The sequence below is a fragment of the Balaenoptera physalus genome, assembly GCF_965194825.1.
Source record: "Balaenoptera physalus genome assembly, chromosome: 9".
NCBI classification, from domain to species: domain Eukaryota; kingdom Metazoa; phylum Chordata; class Mammalia; order Artiodactyla; family Balaenopteridae; genus Balaenoptera; species Balaenoptera physalus.
The window spans coordinates 6,490,383-6,510,541 of NC_138888.1; the positions used below are offsets into that span (position 1 = coordinate 6,490,383).

At 38.2% G+C, this 20,159-nt stretch overlaps 1 protein-coding gene across 17 annotated transcripts in view; it reads left to right on the forward strand.

Annotated features, from left to right (window-relative positions):
* PRKN (parkin RBR E3 ubiquitin protein ligase) overlaps positions 1-20,159 on the forward strand; it is a 1,297,158-nt gene that overhangs the window by 618,488 nt on the left and 658,511 nt on the right. For all 17 annotated transcript variants that reach the window (XM_082475577.1, XM_082475586.1, XM_082475576.1 and 14 more), the window contains one exon: positions 6,105-6,188. In XM_082475577.1, coding sequence (XP_082331703.1) covers positions 6,105-6,188 — 84 coding nt within the window. The remainder of the gene's footprint in view (positions 1-6,104; positions 6,189-20,159) is intronic.

The following is a 20,159-nucleotide window of genomic DNA, read 5'->3' on the forward strand; positions in this document are numbered from 1 at the left end:
GTCCATTGTATTGGCATAGAGTTGTTTGTAGTAATCTCTCATGATCGTTTGTATTTCTGCAGTGTCAGTGGTTACTTCTCCTTTTTCATTTCTAATTCTATTGATTTGAGTCTTCTCCCTTTTTCTCTTGATGAGTCTGGCTAATGGTTTATCAATTTTGTTTATCTTCTCAAAGAACCAGCTTTTAGTTTCATTGATTTTTGCTATTGTTTCCTTCATTTCTTTTTCATTTATTTCTGATCTGATCTTTATGATTTCTTTCCTTCTGCTAGCTTTGGGGTTTTTTTGTTCTTCTTTCTCTAATTGCTTTAGGTGCAAGGTTAGGTTGATTATTCGAGATGTTTCCTGTTTCTTGAGGTAGGATTGTATTGCTATAAACTTCCCTCTTAGAACTGCTTTTGCTGCATCCCATAGGTTTTGGGTCGTCGTGTCTCCATTGTCATTTGTTTCTAGGTATTTTTAAATTTCTCCTTTGATTTCTTCAGTAATCAATTCGTTATTAAGTAGTGTATTTTGTAGCCTCCTTGTGTTTGTATTTTTTACAGATCTTTTCCTGTAATTGATATCTAGTCTCATAGCGTTGTGGTTGGAAAAGATACTTGATACGATTTCAATTTTCTTAAATTTACCAAGGCTTGATTTGTGACCCAAGATATGATCTATCCTGGAGAATGTTCCATGAGCACTTGAGAAAAATATTTATTCTGTTGTTTTTGGGTGGAATGTCCTATAAATATCAATTAAGTCCATCTTGTTTAATGTATCATTTAAAGCTTGTGTTTCCTTATTTATTTTCATTTTGGATGATCTGTCCATGGTGAAAGTGGGGTGTTAAAGTCCCCTACTATGATTGTGTTGCTGTCGATTTCCCCTTTTATGGCTGTTAGTATTTGCCTTATGTATTGAGGTGCTCCTATGTTGGGTGCATAAATATTTACAATTGTTATACCTTCCTCTTGGATCGATCCCTTGACCATTATATAGTGTCCTTCTTTGTCTCTTGTAATAGTCTTTATTTTAAAGTCTATTTTGTCTGATATGAGAATTGCTACTCCAGCTTTCTTTTGATTTCCATTTGCATGGAATATCTTTTTCCATCCCCTCACTTTCTGTCTATATGTGTCTCTAGGTCTGAAGTGGGTCTCTTGTAGACAGCATATATATGGGTCTTGTTTTTGTATCCATTCAGCCAGCCTGTGTCTTTTGGTGGGAGCATTTAATCCATTTACATTCAAGGTAATTATCGATATGTATGTTCCTATTCCCATTTTCTTAAATGTTTTGGGTTTGTTATTGTAGGTGTTTTCCTTCTCTTGTGTTTCTTGCTTAGAGAAGTCCCTTTAGCATTTGTTGTAAAGCTGGTTTGGTGGTGCTGAACTCTCTCAGCTTTTGCTTGTCCATAAAGGTTTTAATTTCTCCATCAAATCTGAATGAGATCCTTGCTGGGTAGAGTAACCTTGGTTGTAGGGTTTTCTCCTTCATCACTTTAAATATGTCCTGCCACTCCCTTCTGGCTTGCAGAGTTTCTGCTGAAAGATCAGCTTTTAACCTTATGGGGATTCCCTTGTATTTTATTTGTTGTTTTTCCTTTGCTGCTTTTAATATTTTTTCTTTGTATTTAATTTTTGAAAGTTTGATTAATATGTGTCTTGGCATGTTTCTCCTTGGATTTATCCTGTATGGGACTCTCTATGCTTCCTGGACTTGATTAGCTATTTCCTTTACCATATTAGGGAAGTTTTCAACTATAATCTTTTCAAATATTTTCTCAGTACCTTTCTTTTTCTCTTCTTCTTCTGGGACCCCTATAATTCGAATGTTGGTGCGTTTAATGTTGTCCCAGAGGTCTGTGAGACTGTCCTCAGTTCTTTTCATTCTTTTTTCTTTATTCTGCTCTGCAGTAGTTATTTCCACTATTTTATCTTCCAGGTCACTTATCCGTTCTTCTGCCTCAGTTATTCTGCTATTGATCCCGTCTAGATTATTTTTAATTTCATTTATTGTGTTTTTCATCGTTGCTTGGTTCCTCTTTAGTTCTTCTAGGTCCTTGTTAAATGTTTCTTGCATTTTGTCTATTCTATTTCCAAGATTTTGGATCATCTTTACTATCATTATTCTGAATTCTTTTTCAGGTAGACTGCCTATTTCCTCTTCATTTGTTAGGTCTGGTGTGTTTTGACCCTGCTCCTTCACCTGCTGTGTGTTTTTCTGTCTTCTCATTTTGCTTATCTTACTGTGTTTGGGGTCTCTTTTTCACAGGCTGCAGATTCGTAGTTCCTGTTGTTTTTAGTATCTGTCCTCAGTGGCTAAGGTTGGTTGGGTCGTGTAGGCTTCCTGGTGGAGGGGACTAGTGCCTGTGTTCTGGTGGATGAGGTTGGATCTTGTCTTTCTGGTGGGCACGTCCACGTCTGGTGGTGTGTTTTGGGGTGTCTGTGGCCTTATTATGATTTTAGGCAGCCTCTCTGCTAATGGATGGGGCTGTGTTCCTGTCTTGCTACTTGTTTGGCATAGGGTTTCCAGCACTGTAGCTTGCTGGTCATTGAGTGAGGCTGGGTCTTGATGTTGAGATGGAGATCTCTGAGAGATGTTCACCGTTTGGTATTACGTGGAGCTGGGAGGTCTCTTGTGGACCAGTTTCCTGAAGTTGGCTCTCCCACCTCAGAGGTACAGCTCTGATGCCTGGCTGGAGCACCAAGAGCCTTTCATCCACACGGCTCTAAATAAAAGGGAGAAAAAATAGAAAGAAAGAAAGAAGGAGGATAAAATAAAATAAAGCTATTATAATATAAAATAAGAAAAAAATTATTAAGAATAAATTTATTAAGGAAAAAAATTTTTTTTAATTTTTAAAAATAGTTTTATTAATTTTTTATAATAAAAAATAAGAAAAAAAATTATTAAGAAAAAAATTTATTAAGAAAGAAAATTTTTAATTTTTTCAAATAAAAAACATGAAAAAACTTATTAAAAATTTTTTTTAACTTTTAAAAATAGAAAGTAAGGAAAAAATTATTAAGAAAACATTTATTAGGAAAAAAATTTTTTTTAAGTAAAAAAAAAAAACAAAAACGGACCGACCTAACCCTAGGACTAATGGTGAAAGCAAAGCTATACAGACAAGATCTCACCCAGAAGCATACACATATACATTCACAAAAAAAGGAAAAGGGGAAAAATTAATATATCCTGCTCCCAAAGTCCACCTCCTGAATTTGGGATGATTCGTTGTCTATTCTGGTATGCAGCAGATGCAGGGTACATCAAGTTGTTTGTGGAGCTTTAATCTGCTGCTTCTGAGTCTGCTGGGAGAGATTTCCCTTTCTCTTCTTTGTTTGTACAGCTCCCAGGGTTCAGCTTTGGATTTGGACCCGCCTCTGCATGTAGGTCGCCTGAGGGCGTCTGTTCCCCGCCCAGACAGGACGGGGTTAAAGGAGCATCTGCTTCGGGGGCTCTGGCTCACTCAGGCGGGGGGAGGGAGCGGTACGGAGGAGGCGGGGCGAGCCTGCGGCGGCAGAGGCGTCGTGACGTTGCACCAGCCCGAGGTGCGCCGTGCGCTCTCCCGGGGAAGTTGTCCCCGGACACGGGAGCCTGGCCGTGGCGGGCTGCACAGGCTCCCAGGAGGGGCGGTGTGGAGAATGACCTGTGCTCACACACAGGCTCCTTGGTGGCGGCAGCAGCAGCCTTAGCGTCTCATGCCCGTCTCTGGGGTCCGCGCTGATAGCCGTGGCTCGCGCCTGTGTCTGGAGCTCATTTAGGCGGCGCTCTGAATCCCCTCTCCTCGCGCGCCAGGAAACAAAGAGGCAAGAAAAAGTCTCTTGCCTCTTAGGCAGCTGCAGACTTTTCCCGGACTCCCTCCCGGCTCGCCGTGGTGCACTAGCCCCTTCAGGCTGTGTTCACGCAGCCAACCCCAGTCCTCTCCCTGCGATCTGACCGAAGCCCGAGCCTCAGCTCCAGCCCCGCCCGCCCCGGCAGGTGAGCAGACAAGCCTCTCCGGCTGGTGAGTGCTGCTCGGCGCCGAGCCTCTGTGCGGGAATCTCCCCGCTTTGCCCTCCGCACCCCTGTGGCTGTGCTTTCCTCCGTGGCTCCGAAGCTTCCCCCCTCCACCACCCGCAGTCTCTGCCCGCGAAGGGGCTCCTAGTGTGTGGAGACCTTTCCTCCTTCACGGCTCCCTCCCACTGGTGCAGGTCCCATCCCTATTCTTTTGTCTCTGTTATTTCTTTTTTCTTTTGCCCTACCCAAGTACGTGGGGAGTTTCTTGCCTTTTGGGAGGTCTGACGTCTTCTGCCAGCGTTCAGTGGGTGTTCTGTAGGAGCAGTTCCACATGTAGATGTATTTCTACTGTATCTGTGGGAAGGAAGGTGATCTCCGTGTCTTACTCTTCCGCCATCTTGCCCCGAAATGCTCTTCTTTTTATGCTTTTCAAGCATTTAAAAATGTAAAACCATTCTTAGGTCATGGGCCGTACAAAAGCAAACCCTAGGCTGGATTTGGCCAACAAGACCATTGTTTGCTGACTCCTGATATAGGTGCTCAAATAATTTATGTATTTTTCTTCGTTGTAACTACTAGTGGACAAAAAGGAGAAAGTTTTCTAAAAAGCAGCCACACGATTCTTTTTTAAGACATGTATTTCACACTGTTCTGTCTGACATTTTTTTTTCTGATGTCTTTCTCCAATTCTATACCTTTGAGAGATGAAATACATTTTTTTTTTTGTATTCTTTCCTTGATGCATTCTAATTCATAGCTCCCTTGTGCTGCCATGTGATTTGCAGTCCTTGTTAATCTTGTGGTCTTGACACCTTTCTTACTCCTATATAAAGCCCGTTAATTATAAATGCTTTACCCATGCAACTATTAAAACAATGTATGCAGTGATTAACCAATTAACATTTTATATTTTCTAAAACTAGAAAGGAGCAAAGTTAAAACTGCTTTATAATGGCAGAAATTAACTGGGAAATTTGTTTCTATTTTCAGGATGGTTATAGCAATAGCATTCAATACTAATAGTTTGAGTAGTATGGATAAACTAGCACATATATTTTATTATGTTGAATTCTCATATCCAATGGAGTTCTATTCAGTTTTATTACCTGTATGTTTTGTTATGGTCTGAGATCAAGAAGAAAATTGTGAATGAGTTTTCTATAATTTCCTTGTACAATACAAGGGTTTGTCAGATAAAGTAATATTTATGTGACAACTATAGGAATTGTTACATAAATGTTTTTGTTGCTTTTTGGGCCCTGAAAAATTAACGCATGAAAAATTCGTATCTGTGATATGCACAGAAAGTTTCATTGCATTCTGTGTTTCTAAGCTGGGGATCTGACCTTTCTATCTAGAAGATTTTTAGGATCTTCTGCTTATTAGATTGTAACTTTCTCCCTGTTTGCTGCTCCAGGTCTCACTCTGCTTTCTCTCCTGCCTCCTTTTTCTCGAGCCTTTGGGCTCCTTGTGGGCCTGCACGGCACAGAGGCCCCCTCCTCTGCTGCAGCCTATTGCAGATTTCCAGAAAAGTTTGGAACTCTCTTCTCAACCAAATCTCTGCCTTCTGTTTTTCTTAGTATTATGGGTTTACACGTTGCTAGTTGTTAACTGTAATTCTCATGGGGCCTCAGGAGGGAGAGGAGATAAAGGTGCCTGCTCAGCCTGCCGACGGCGCCCAGCGGTCCTCCAGGTGTGCCTCCCCGAGCTCCACTGCTGCCCCCAAATAGTCCTTTTGAGTGACACTTGCATGTGTGTTTTCATTTAAAAGTTATCAACTGAAATTGCAATGAACTTAAGAAAATTATTTAATTAAATCTTTAAACAATTAAATATAACTGCAATGAGGAAACTACTACATGTACATGTGATACATGTTTGAAGCAATATGCCAAATATCATCTTAGTACATTGAAGAAAATGGTTTTGACCTACCAGATCCCCCAAAAGAGTCCTGAGAACCCCCAGGGTCTATGTATCTTACTTTGAAAATCTTTGGATTACATATTACTTTCATTATCGTTTTATAGCATAAATAGATTTTAGAAAATGTGTTAGGGAATACATTTGAATTACAATTTGTGCACTAAGTATATGCTGTTTTTTTCTCAAAGGGTCCTTCTCGCTGGGAAGATGTCTTAATCCCAAACCGGATGAGTGGTGAATGCCAGTCTCCAAACTGCCCCGGGACTAGAGCAGTAAGTTCTGGTCAAATCTATTCTTTCATTGTGGCATCTCCAGTGTTTACTAGGAAATGAGATTGGAGAAAAAACACTGATTGATTCTTCCCATCCATTTTTATATTTACAAAAAGTGTTATAAGATTCAAAAGTGTTCATAATATTCACCAAAAATTCTGCCTGTATCGTTGCCTTCCAGTGTCACTTTCCTAGAGGCTTAACCACTTTGGGTGATTATGTTGAAACATGACAATTTAAATTCCTCACAAGGTGATATTCATGGAATATAAAGAAGATCCCGTTCAGAGTCTGACAAAAGAAAATAACAAAGCTATAACGTTCATCTTTTTCCTAACGCTGGGATATTTTACATTTACATTCCATATCATTCAAAATTTCTCATTCTACCTTTCTTAGCAGTTTTCTGATATAGTGGGCTGTTAGAAAATTTAGAATGAATGACCAGCTGTAAATGGAATCCCCATCCTCTGTTCTCTGCAATCCATTTTTTCTTTGCAAACATACACCGTATGTTTCATATAGAGAAGGTATTTCTGGAATGAGAGCCTAAGCACTGAAGTTATTTTTAAAATACTTTTATTATTATGGTCATGTTTATAATTTGTGTATTATACTTTTTACTTTGAAAATCCTTGGGTTCATCATAATCTGATTATATATATTTTCCGAGTGAGCTGTAAATACTCTTACGGCGCCAACACAAATGTCATTTTAGTTCACAAACTGTCACAGCCAGCTGGCAGTTAATATCTTCTCTAAGGAACAAAGTCTGTCAACAGCAACAGGTAGAGGGTTTGAGCTAGGATCATTAGATGTGCCTTCTCTCTCCAATCTGCTGGATGATTGCAAGGCTACAGAGACAGCAGTGAGCAGCAGTAATGATCATTCTCCATCAAACGGGACTAGGGACACTGAACAGCTTTTTATTAATGCAAATCCTGAAGAAAAATAATGACTTGTGCGTCACTCACCGATATCGAGGCACAATACAGTCTTGCAAGTTTGCTATTGGGATGAAATTAAAGTATACATACTTTATAGGACAGATTTCTTAAGTATAATTGTATTTGCATATATATATGTGGATGTAATATGTATATATTATAGTATACATGCCATGTAGATATAATTACATTTAATAATAATTTAAATCCTCTGGTGCATGTCACATTATGATATCCATATCATCTTTACAGCAATGTGAGCTCCTTTGAAAATCTACTTCAGTCACTGACAGTCTGACTGCCTCTGTGTACCTTCATATTAATTGGGAGGATTCAGCATAGCAGGATAGACAATCTTGCATCTTTAAGGATCTAGCTTCAAATTGGTCACAGGGCTACCGTGTTGCTAGGGCTGAGAATCACGACCTTTGCTTGTTGAATATTCACCTCGCCTACTTATCAGTATACAGAGCTTCGTATAAATCAGGTTATACTGAAGCTTTGTTTCGGACAGCGTGGTGAACTGACACCCTAAAAAATCCTTGCAGTGCACACTATATAAAAGTAGTGAATTGAATTCCAAACACATATTTTTAAAGAACAGCTGAACTGACAGCACAGTAAGGAAAAGGCCATATGCCAAAAAGTAAGAGAAGGCTGGACTCCAGAAAGGAAACTGTGTAAGCTAAAGCCACTCGCCACCAGGGGTTACAGCCTCAGACCAGGCAAACGCTGGAGACTGCCGGTGAGTTTAGGGCCTCGTGAAGGTGGAAAGTGAAACCATAGAATTCTACATGAAGAACCTCCTGGAAAACATGATTTCCTCCTGGGATCAAGTGGAGAGAGGAAGGTGCTGGGGATAGTTGCCTATTTTGTTTTCACTCTAGGCAGAAATGTTATTCCTAAGAATTTGTAAGCACAGACCCATCTTTACCTGAGTTTGGGGCTAATTTTTACTCTTTCTGTGTGCACTTATATAAAGTCCTGAGTCTAGAATGTTGTTTAGGGTGGCCATGAGTTGGCAGTGCCAGGAACTGGGCTGAGATTAACCCAAATCCTCCCAAGGAGACCTGTGCTCTCAAATGAGTCCTAAAATAATTCCCTCAGATAAAGTTTCACAGAGCATGACCTAACAATCAGAAAAATCACAGATGGAAGCGTGCCATCATGAATGAGAGCGAGCAGAGTTCAAACCTGGAAAGAACACAGAGATGAAAGTTGCCTGGGAAAGACTATAAGTATGCTTAATGTGTTTAAAAAATGAAAGCGCACATATGATTAAAAAACAAAAGACTATCAGAAATATCCAGTCAGATTAAAAGATTAAATACACACACACAAACATGCATGCCCACATGTACACACATGCACACAATAACACGAGAAATTCTAGAATTAAAAACTATAATAATTGACACAAAATTGACTAAATGGGCTAAACAGCAGGTAAGTAGGTGAAAGAGCAATTCTAACTTAGATCTGAAATTTGCCCTGATAAAATTACTCAAAATGCAGGCAGAAAATATAACAGATTTAAAATATAAAAGAGAAGTTAAACAATATGGTGGATAAAATTAGATTTCCAGAAGAAAATAATAGAGAGACTAGTGGAAAGGTAATATTTTAAAAGATAATGAAGCAGAGCTTTCCACAATTTTTAAGACTCCCAATTTTTCAAGAGTCCCAAGGAGTAGGAATAAAATGAAAGCCCCACCTAAATCGATCACTGAAATTGCAGAACAGAGGAAAGATTCTAAAAGCAGCAGAATGAAGAAGACTGTTTACTACACAGGAGAAACAATCGATAGTTATTAAACCAACAGCAACATCAGAAGGCAGACAACACAGGAACAATATCTTCAAAATGTTGAAAGAAAATAAATGCTAAACTAAAATTGTATTTAAGAAAAACTTTTTAAAAACAAAAGACAAGATCAACAACCAAAAAGATATTTTCAGGTAAACAGAAACTCAGGGAATTAACTTCCATCTAAACCTTTCAAATATTTTTAAGTTAAATTATTTCAGAAAGAAAGAAAACGATCCCAGAAGGAAAGCCTGAAATGTGAGAAGGAATGGTTGGAAAAAATGTAGAGAAACCTAAACAAAATGTAACAATCAGTATGATAATATTTGATTAATGGAAATATATGTAAAGATAAATAAAGTTGCTGGACAATATTGCATATAAGCATCGAACATAAAGTTAAAGCATTCTAGGATCTTTGTACTTTTCACCAGAAAGGAAAGACAGTGATTAAAATTAAACTTGTTTTTGGTACATGAATGTTCATAGCAGCTTTGTTTGTAACAGCGCACACTGGAAATAACCCACATGTCCAACAACAGGTGAGTGTGTAGACAAACTGGAAGAGCCCTACAGTGGTTTACTGCTCAGTGATAAAAAGGAAGTCACTGTTGACATACGCTGCAACCCGGATGGTTCACAAAATAATTATGCTAGTGAGAGAAGCCAAACAAAAAAAGGAGATGCTGCATGATTCCAGTTATGTGAAATTCTAGAGAGCACAAACAATCTACAGTGATAGAAAATAGATCAGTAGTTGCCTAGGGACTGGGTAGAGGCAAGTAGAGCATGAGGATGGGACTAAAAAGGGCCCGAGGAATCTTTGGGGATGAGAAATTGTTCAGTATCTTAATTGTGGTGTTGGCTTCATGGATGTATATGTATGTCAAAACGTAGGCTATTTATCCACGTGCAGTTTATTTGATGTTAATGATACCCCAATAAAGCTATAAAATAACAATGTCAACATTTTATTCAATTAGGAGATTTCACATAAAAATTCAAACCTCAAGCTCATCCTGAAAAGCCATAAAATCAGGCAGCTCTGTGTTGGCCTCTCAGCCAGAGTTCCTCACCCCCGTGCACTCCTCAGCTGGCTGCCGAGGTGTGTTAGTGAACTTGAAGGCTTTCCTCTGGTGTGTAATTCTGAGGATACCTCACACTCCCGACACGTTTGGGGTTCTTCTCCCTTGTGAATTGTCTGGTGGTAAATAGGCTGCTTCTCCTCAAAGACCTTTCTGAACACCATGAGTTTATAGGTTCAGGGCTGGGTCTCATGTGCCTTGGCCGGGTTCAAGTCCTTGCTGTCCAGTGCCCAGGCTTCCTCACCATGCCCCTGCTGGGGGACCACGTGGGGTTGGGGGCCTCAAGTCCCGGGGAGGGCAGGAGTGCAAAGTCGTCCAGTGCACAGCATGGTAGATGCCCCTCAGGGCCTTGTCACAAAGCCCCTCTTCTCCCAGGAGGGGCTCACAACCACACCCTGCAAGGTCATGGGTCCCATGCCAAGTTCATCACCTCCAAGTTCAGATGACTTCATCTGAACCATGACCTGGGGGCCTCCTCAGAAGCTGCCCTGTATAACCCACTGAGAAGCAATACCTACCCCAGTGATCTAGTTATACCAGTCGTTTTTAACATGAAACTCAAGTTAAAAATGCATTTAAATTGTATAGAATTACCATCTAGGGGACTGAAATACAATACAGGTGTCAAGTTAGAAAGAGGGAAGGGAGGGAGGGAGGAAGGAAGGAAGGAAGGAAGGGAAAAAAGAGGGAGAGAGTGAATTAGAGGAAAATGGGACAAATAAGTAGTACACACCAAAAAAAAATGGTAGAAATAAAACGAAATATAACAGTTAATGAAATTAAATGTAAATGGACTATCTAAAGTTTAGAAGACAGATTATTAGACTGGATTAAGAGAAGAAAATCCAGCTTTATGGAGGTTACAAAAGGTATACCTAAAACATATGAGAACAAAAACATTGAAAGTGGAAGAATGGAAAATGATGTACCACACAAATAGTCACCAAACACAGCTGTTGAAACTATTTTAATTGCATATAAAATAGATTTAGGGAAAAAAAGCATTATTAAAAGTTAAGAAACATTATTAAAAATAGATTTTGATAAAAGATTCAATAACCCAGGAAGATATAGTAGTTTAAAAATTGTATGATCTCTATAACATGGATATAAAATACATTAAGGACAAATTGTCAGAATTAACAAATTGTACAGATGCAGCTGTAACCATGATGGAAGATAGTGAGCTAACTCTCTGAGGAGTTGAGGGCTCTGGCAGTGCAAACTCAGGAAGCCGTAGCCTACTAACACAACCACTGAGCAGGGTGGCATCCTGAGTGCTACACCCAACCATGGGGGGCACCCCTTTTTTGAGCACATAAGGAACATTTCAACAATTGATCATTTTTTAAGTCATTTAAATATCACTAACGGAAACATAACCATAAAAACCTCTTAAACATGGAAATTCAATTAACTTAGTCAATAAAAAAAATCCAAATGGAAATATGGGATCAAACAATAATGAAAATATAACACATATCAAATCTTTTGGGATGCAGCTCAATTAGTATTTAAAGGGAGTATTTAGAACCATAAATGCTACTTTTATAAAAGAAGAGAGGATAACATTATTTAAAGATATTGTTTAAGAAAGGAGGAAAAAATTCTCATATCCAACTATTTTTTTTCCCCATATCTAATGAACATAAATAAATGTTGGTTAAATAAAGGAAATGAAGGTATGCACAGTTCTGAATAACTATACCAGTGGGTGGGCAGAATTGCTCAATATGAGACGTTTAATTCCTTCTTCTTTGCTCTTATCTTAAAACCATTTTTCTGGATTGTATTTTTACAATGCAGCTAAATGTAAACCATGACTTCTATTTTCTAAAGCATTGTGTGCGGTGTTTGTTTCTTAAGAAGGTGAGAAGATAGGCATTTTAAGTCGTTTATCATATTTAAATTTGTAGAGTATTTTAAATTTTGACACTATTTTATACACTATGTATTATATTACTATAAAAATGTTTAATTTCTATCACTTGAATAAAATATCCATATATTTAAAATTCAAAAGAGCAGGGTCTGTAATGTATTCTTAATTAATATTTAGGCACTTAAAGATAATCTAACTAGATCATTTTAAATAGCAGTAAACTTTCACCTTGGTTTTTAAGACTACGGATATAAACTTGACCCTACCTACACTTTAGACAGAGAAATCTGAAACAAATTCAGTTCTACACTAGTCACTGTTATCTTAGAAGGAGTATCACATTAGTTCTGAAAGGCATCTTACCTTATTATAAAAAAGAATTCTAGTCAACTCCAAGGGTGTGTGCTTGAGATTAAGAGGGACAGACTCAATTAGGATTTTTTTCCATTAGTGAAATTAATTCAACTTTGGGTATGATATAGACTTTAAGTTTTCTGTGTAAATCTTCATTTTATATTTTACCTATGATACCTTAAACAATGAAGATATTCGTGTTTGTATGTGCGTTGGGGGATATATATTTTTCTTACTTGCGCACATGTAGGCTAATGCATACCCAGAAGCCTTACTCTCTAGGAATTATTCCTGAGTTCTGAATCATAACTTTTAAAAGTGAGTATTCCCTGTCCATCAAACACTCTCCTGTGAAGACATTTGGCTTAGTGGTGCTTTCGTGGTAATGAAGGGTTTCTTAGCCAACTGTGATATTGTTGCTTTTTCCCTCGCATCTGACAGTGGGGTTTAGGATAAGGGATAGTCCCTGGGATGAAAAAGAAATCAATTATATCTTGTCTTAGTCTGTTCAGTCTGCTATACCAAAAATACCACAAATTGGGTGGCTTATAAACAACAAATACTTATTTCTCACAGCTGTGGAGGATGGAAGTCCAAGATTAAGGCACCAACAGATTCAGTGTCTGGTGAGAGCCCACTTCCTGAGCCTTAGATGGCCGTCTGCTCGTTGTGTCCTCAAGCGGTAGACAGGGTGAGGGAGCTCTCTGGGATCTCTTTTAATAAGGGCTCTGCTCTCATGACCTAATCACCTTCTAAAGGCCCCAACTCCAAATACCATCACAGTGGGAAACAGGTTTCAACATATGAATTTGGGGAAAACACAAACATTCAGATCATAGCAAACCTCAAAGTAATAAATAACCAAGGTCATGATTTTTATGCTTATTAAGGGGTGTTGATTTCACTACTTAGCCTATAGCATGCATTATATTTTATGTTTTTGAGAAGTAATATTCACTGAAATTCTGTGTAAAACAATACAAAACTTTCTTTTTTAGATTGTTTGATTTTGACCAGAGTTAAGCTCTTTTACATAGAACTTCTCTTTCTTATCAGAAACAGTTGAGATGAATCTGTTAAAATAGCTCAAAGACTTATTTCAAGTGAAGCTTGATACTAAAAACTATCCCCTGAATTATAATAAATGACATAATTATTAAACTCAGTGCAACAAATGAAGAGTTTTCATCTTACTCAACATGCAATTTATTTCTTGCATTTTCCCTGTTAGGCTCAGTATATGTCAACTGGAACATTAGTTTGAATACAAGTTAATTAATATTCATAGTCTCTATCTTTGATTTCATCTTCTGGGAAGATGTTGACCAGAACAAAATGAATAGTAAATAAGTGTCACCTAATACTGTGCAATTTTTTATTTATAGGTCATTTGCATATTTTATGTCCGAAAAGTTTCTTATTAATATTTTAGTTTAATCAAATTACTATCCTTGAAGGGCTCTGTTTCTTTTGGTTGCTTTTTGTTGTTGTTTTAGGCTTGATTAGGATCTCACAAAATGAGTCTCAGGATTTCTCAGGATGGTTTCCTGGTATAAACTATATGTTCTTATTTTTTCCAATATCTAGTAATAGTGGAAGGTTGGCTTTGTTTCGTTTTTAAGAAAAGGTCTGAGGTTGACCAAGTGTCCCTGAGGTAGTCACAAATGAAAGCCTTTGTTTGCACAATGTAAAAGGAGCTCCATATTCTTATGTTGCCCAAACTCATCTGCATGATGCAATAACCAACGTGACACAAACATCTCCAAATATGTATTTAAACAATCCCAACCCTTGTGGTTCCAGGGGAGCCATCGAACCCAAAGGGCTGCTGGGTGCTTAAACGTGGAGGGTGGAGAATGGAAACAGAAGTAAAAGAGGAAAGAACACATTGACTCCTCTCTCATTCTGCCCTGCTCTGGTCAAAGAGAAATGGTCTCCCTGTCCTTACACTGTTCCCTACAGTCATATTTTCTAAATTCTACATAAAATTGAATTCTGAAAGCTTTGCAGTCAAACTCAGATTATGATTGAATGGTATGTAAGCGGGACAAAATGTTCTTTGTTCTCTGACATGCAATTCGGGTGACAAACTAGAAACTTCTTATAGCATTTTTCAAAAACTGATCAAGTATTCAGACTCAAGGACTGTTCATTTCTAAATCAAGTTTTGAGTACTTGAAAACAAAAAGTGTCATTTTTTAAAAAATTAAGGTAAAATTGAAAGATATATATTTTATTATGGAATTGGCTGAAATTTTGCAAATTTAAATAAAAATTTTAAAATTTTGTTTATAAGTAAATTAGTCTGCTATAAAAAAATGTGTCATTTTTTAAGAGTCCTAAAGAAATTGAAGTAGTTTTTAAGAACCCCCAGGTATTTGTGCAACTCTGAAGTCTAGACTCAATTCCATTCAATTTTCCTTTTTCTGTGACATAACCCCATTTTTATCTGGGCTCTTTTATAACTTAGTGGAAAATTAAATCAACAGTCATCTTCAAATGGTATTGTTAAAGACTCTTGTACTGTTATATGAAAAAAACTAATCACCAAGGAAAGGAAACCAGGTACCAGAAATCCGTGCATGTATATATAGCAGAATACCTATGCACATGAGATAACCAATATCCACACTGTAGTCCCACAAACATAACCTTGGTTTAGTTTATGATGCCATTTTTCAAGCAAATGGGCAGTTTCCATAATGTATATTTTAAATATTGAAAATAATTCTTGCCTCCTCAATTCCAGGAAAATTCTATTGTGTGTGAATTGTAAGTTGTTTTTTCACTTGATGATCTGTGATTCTCTGTGCTATAATTTATATCTTATTTCGTATACAGAAGAAAATCATGCATATTACCACAATGCTGTTTGGATATGATCAACTTTTATCATCCCCAGAGGCTTCAAAAGTTACTCCTTAATTTCTTATCTTTCCATGGAATGATTCCAAAGCCAGATATGTCAGTGAGAGGCTGTGTTGAAGTTTTGTTGTGGCTTTAGACAAGGGCCCCAGACGACAAAGACACAACAAAGGAATTTATTATGATTAACCAGAAAAAGGTGCACTTCGAGACTGTTAGGTTTTAGATTACGGGAGAAGGTATATGGATCTACCAGAGAAGATAGCAATAGATATAATAAGATAATTTCAGTAGATTTACAAATGAAATTCTGAGAACTGGAGCAAAGAAAGATTAAATACTACTGTAAACATCACTGAATGTTTCCACTGGGATGGTAGATTAGACCGAAATGGAAATATCAGGGATTGGGGACTGGAGGTCAGCCTGCGATAGCCTCCGTGCAGACACACAGGAGGCTAATGGAGTAAGAAGAATAGAAGGAAGATGTGGCAGTAATGGGCCAAGAGAATGAGGCCTGCTTCTCAACCAGGAAATCACCCTCTTGATCCTTCAAGCAGGTGATTGGTGGCTCTTGGAGACCCACACTTCATCATGCCTTGATGGCAGTCATCAAGAAACCATCATCCCTCTTATTCAGGTCAAGCTAGCTCTCAAAAAGTTATCAAGGGCCATGATAAAATTTAGTTTTTCAGATATATGCTGAAAAAAAAAAATACTTAAAGCTATTTTACCAAACTTGAGAGGTAGAATAGAAAATATAAACATAGGGAGAATAAAATCAAAACTGAGAAGAATTTCATGCACTATTGACCCACATGTAGTGAAACATTTACTTCCACTAATATTTCTTAGAAAACAAACATAGTTTGGGGTCCTCAGATCTGAATTTCCTAAAGTAGGTAATTATCATCCCCCTCAATACTCAGAGTTCTAGAAAATAAACTCAGTGCTGAGCATAATACATGAGTGTTTTTATGAGATGAAGACAAAACTTTTATGTTTAAAGATTGAAAAGCAAAATATACTTTAAAATGTGTGTGTTTCCATTCAGAGAAATATAGTTATTTTCATAACAGGTGTTTATGTGTTATGTTATGCACTGTGTAGAAAACAAAGACTGACCTTCAAGCACTGGAAGTCTGGTTGGGGAGATAAGACTTTACAGAAATGACTGCAACCCAGATTCAGCAACACAAGTAAAAAATGGATTGAGCATGTCTTCTATGCCAGGCTCTAGGAATAGAAAAGGGAATATTTCATTTACTGCTCTCATCATTTGGGGAAAATGTCAGGGTGGGGTCGGACATGTAGGCCAGTGATGATTTTTACCACGAACTACATCTTGATAAAGACAGATATGAAGGAGTGTAAAAGACTTCACTTTGTGAATAAGGGAGAAGAAATAAGACAAATCAGTATATCACAGAGGCCATGAGACAAGCACAAAAAAGTTTTCTGTGGGAGTTCAGAGAAGGGAATTCCTTTAACAGAGGTGACCAAAGAAGGCTTTGTGGAGGAGGTGGGCCTGAGGCATGGGTAGTGGAAATTCCACAGGTAGCGATGTCGTCAAGGTTAGGAGCATTTTGTGAGGCAGAGGAAATGACAGGAATAAGGAGATAGAAAATTAAGGGTCATTCATCCCACGAAGTACAGTTAGCTGCCTGCTCTCTGGTAGATAGTAGGCTCAGCACTCCTGTGTGTACAAAATCAACATCCTCTGCTCCCACGGAGGTCCTCTCAGCCCTGATGACCTTGGACTTATCACGAGAAAAGATGGAAAAGAAGCCCAGGGTGTTACAAGGGCGTGAAACAGGGCATCTGCCTAGAATCTGTGAGCAGGGCACCCTTGACTGGAGGAGTGGAGGCCAGCCCTGGGATCTGCAGGCTGAGTCAGAGTTACTGGTGGAGGAGCGGGAGGGTAGCTTCCGGCAGGAAGGACCCTCTTGCAAGAGCCCTGCTGTGGGAGGCTCCTTGGGGAAAGCATCTGGAATTTGGAGGTGACAGAGGAACAGGAGGCAGTGCGTTTTTTCCCTTTTGTGTGTTTGTTAGTTGTTTTGTTTGTGAGTTTTTATGTGGAGGGTTATGACTAGTAATAGAAGGAATCTCACCACACGGAAGTTTGGATATTTTGAAGGCTGAGATAGAACTTGAGCTGGTTGGCGTGAGGGGTAGGCTAAAGAACAAAGAAGGAAAAAGAAAGTCTTGAGTTATGAAAAAAAAGATTATTTTTATATACTTTACTATCTTAAATCCCTGGTAATGTGTGAATAAAGGTAAATGAGAATTGGCATTTTGCCTTCCTTAAAGCCAGAAACAACATACAAATGAAATTTTAGTTTAGAACCGATTAGAAGCACCACACTTTTCTTGTATTTATTGGGTTATTAAGAGCAGCCATATGGTTGTCTTCTGTCTTATCTGTTCACGTTTCTCCAGTATGTTCCTCAGTGGGAGTCTATTTAGTGGTTGATTGGAATTCTATTTTTATTGGTAACTCTCTGTTATCTGTAATTGCCAGAAGTAGATGATCCAGTATAACGAGTTTCCTCTCCACTCCCTTTTTGTCAACCTTACTGGAAAACTGGGACCTTTTTCTTTTGCCATTAACTTTTGAAAATATTAGAGGGAAAAGAAAATGGGTTACTGTGTGAGTAGAATTTGAGACTATCTGAGAATCCATCCCTTTTGAGGATAATGCAGTTGACTGTAATTGTGTGCTGAGCAGTTTGAGGAGTACTCGACTGAGAGTTGGGAAGTCTGTTTGTAACTCCTTCTGTTTCTATGTTCATGTCGATTAACTTCTGTTCATTTCCAGTTCTCCAGTTGGACAGCAAAGATATCCATCACTCCTGAAATTTCACTGAGTGTTTGGGGAGATTCAGGACTCAATAAAGCTTCCTCAGTTTAAAAAATGAACGACATTCTGTTGGGATCACATAGCTGTTGATATCTGTCTATTTTCATACCTCATTCAGAAATGCCTGTATTTTCCTGGGTCCTAGCATTGTCATTTTTCCTCACAGTTATCTAATTTATTAATTTTATACCTGCCTTATAAAAACATACCATTTCTGTCAAAGAACCATTTCTCCATGTGCTTTTATTTGCTATTTCATTAAAACTTACACTGATGTTCACAGTTATAAATGTCATTAAATGACTTTATGTTAAGCAGTTAAAAGTCATATCACTCAGTACAATGTCCAATATATGAAGACCATTTAGAGAATCAATTCTAATTTAGTATTTAATAGTGAGTGCTAATAATTATTGTAATGCATGCATTTAAATTTGGACATTTTCATGATTGAATAATGAAATGCTTTAAATGAGCTCATTACTTAAGGACTGCAGTTCTTATGCATCTTATGAGATAAGATATTTACCTCATATGGATATAAGCAGATATAAATGGAGAAAAATGCATAGTGGGGTTCATTGCAGGGCAGTGGTTACAGCATATGACTCTATAAGAACAAAACCACAATAGAAATACAAAAAGTACATTTTGCTGGAGTTGAGCTAAAGAAGCTCCTTAGAGATGGCTTATGTTTAGTCTTATGGAATAAGCGGAGTCAACTGAATTGTTATAAAGAAGTGGCCACTGTAGAATAGGGTTCATCAGCCATAGTTATGGGACTAGATGAATTCTATGACTATCAGATCCCAAGAGAGCAAATAAAAGAAAGATTACCCAGACCAGAGGATTAGTTAGGATACTACAAAGTCACGATTACTACAAACTAGGATTTATAATCCACTAATTCTGGTTATGATGCACTGTTTAAAGCGTGGTTCTTTAGAAATCATGGAATGACATCGTATTGAGAACTGTGATTTAGTCTGAGTTCTCCACATTTTCTTTTCACCTGTCACAACTAAAGTACTTCCTAGGATTCTGCCATGGTTATCACAGGTGTCCCTCCAAAAACAAACAAACAAAAAAAAGCCTAAAGAAAACTAAACAACAATTATAACCAAACCCTTCATAATGGTGAAAGCCAATCTCTATTTTAAAAAAGATAGCAAGAAAGAGAGAAGGGGAGGGGGCAGAGGAGGTAATTAAATAAGCTGAATAAATGAAAATTCATTACTCTCTTCATCAAATGTTTCTTTGTGGCTGGAGACATGTCAAAGAGAAAGGCCTCCAGCTGGTAAGGACTACCATGGATCTGACCAAAAAGGTTTACAGGTTCAGGAACTCACTTTTAGCAACTCAAATCTTGAAGAGACTAACTCATGGGCTAACCAACACACAAAAGACATTATTTATGAACCATGATATTAGTTCATTAATGTATACTCTGGGAACAACATCTTGAATTGCAGGATATTCATATCTACCTTCCCAGATATGTTTGTTTTCCTCCTCCCTTCTGCTCCCCTCCCTTTTCTTCTTTCTCTCCTTTTGTTTTAAAATGTGTCTGCACAGTCTTTGACACACCTCTCATCAAATGTTGGGTTCTAATTCCCCACCCCTTGGACCTGGGTCAGCCTTAGTGACCTGTTTCTGAAGAATAGAAAACAATAGAAGTGATCCTGTGTTACTTCTGAGGCTGGGTGACAAAAGTCACAGTAGTGTCTGTCTGGCTTTCTCCTTGGGACACATACACGAGGAGCCTTTAACCAACATGGAAAATGCCTGAGAGACCATATGGAGAGGCCACGTGGAAGTAGCCAGAGGTGACTAAGGAACCCAGGGGTTCCCTTGACCAGCAGGTTAGCCTTCCTGCCAACTGCCGTTTGTGTCAACAGTCAGCCTTCAGACGTGGCCTTTGAGCCTCCCCAGCTGCTGCCACAGGAGCAGAGATTAGCAGTCTCCACCAAACCCCACTTAAAGTGAAGATTTGTGAGCAAAATAAATTAAAAAAAATTTCAAACCAATAACATTTGGGGTGGTTTGTTGCACAGCAACAGATAACTGGAATACCTCCCATAGCGTTCTCCATGATCACGTGATTATACCAAAGGCCACACACACTCTCATATATAGATATGTGTGTGTGTAGGTCATAGTTTTATAAAAGC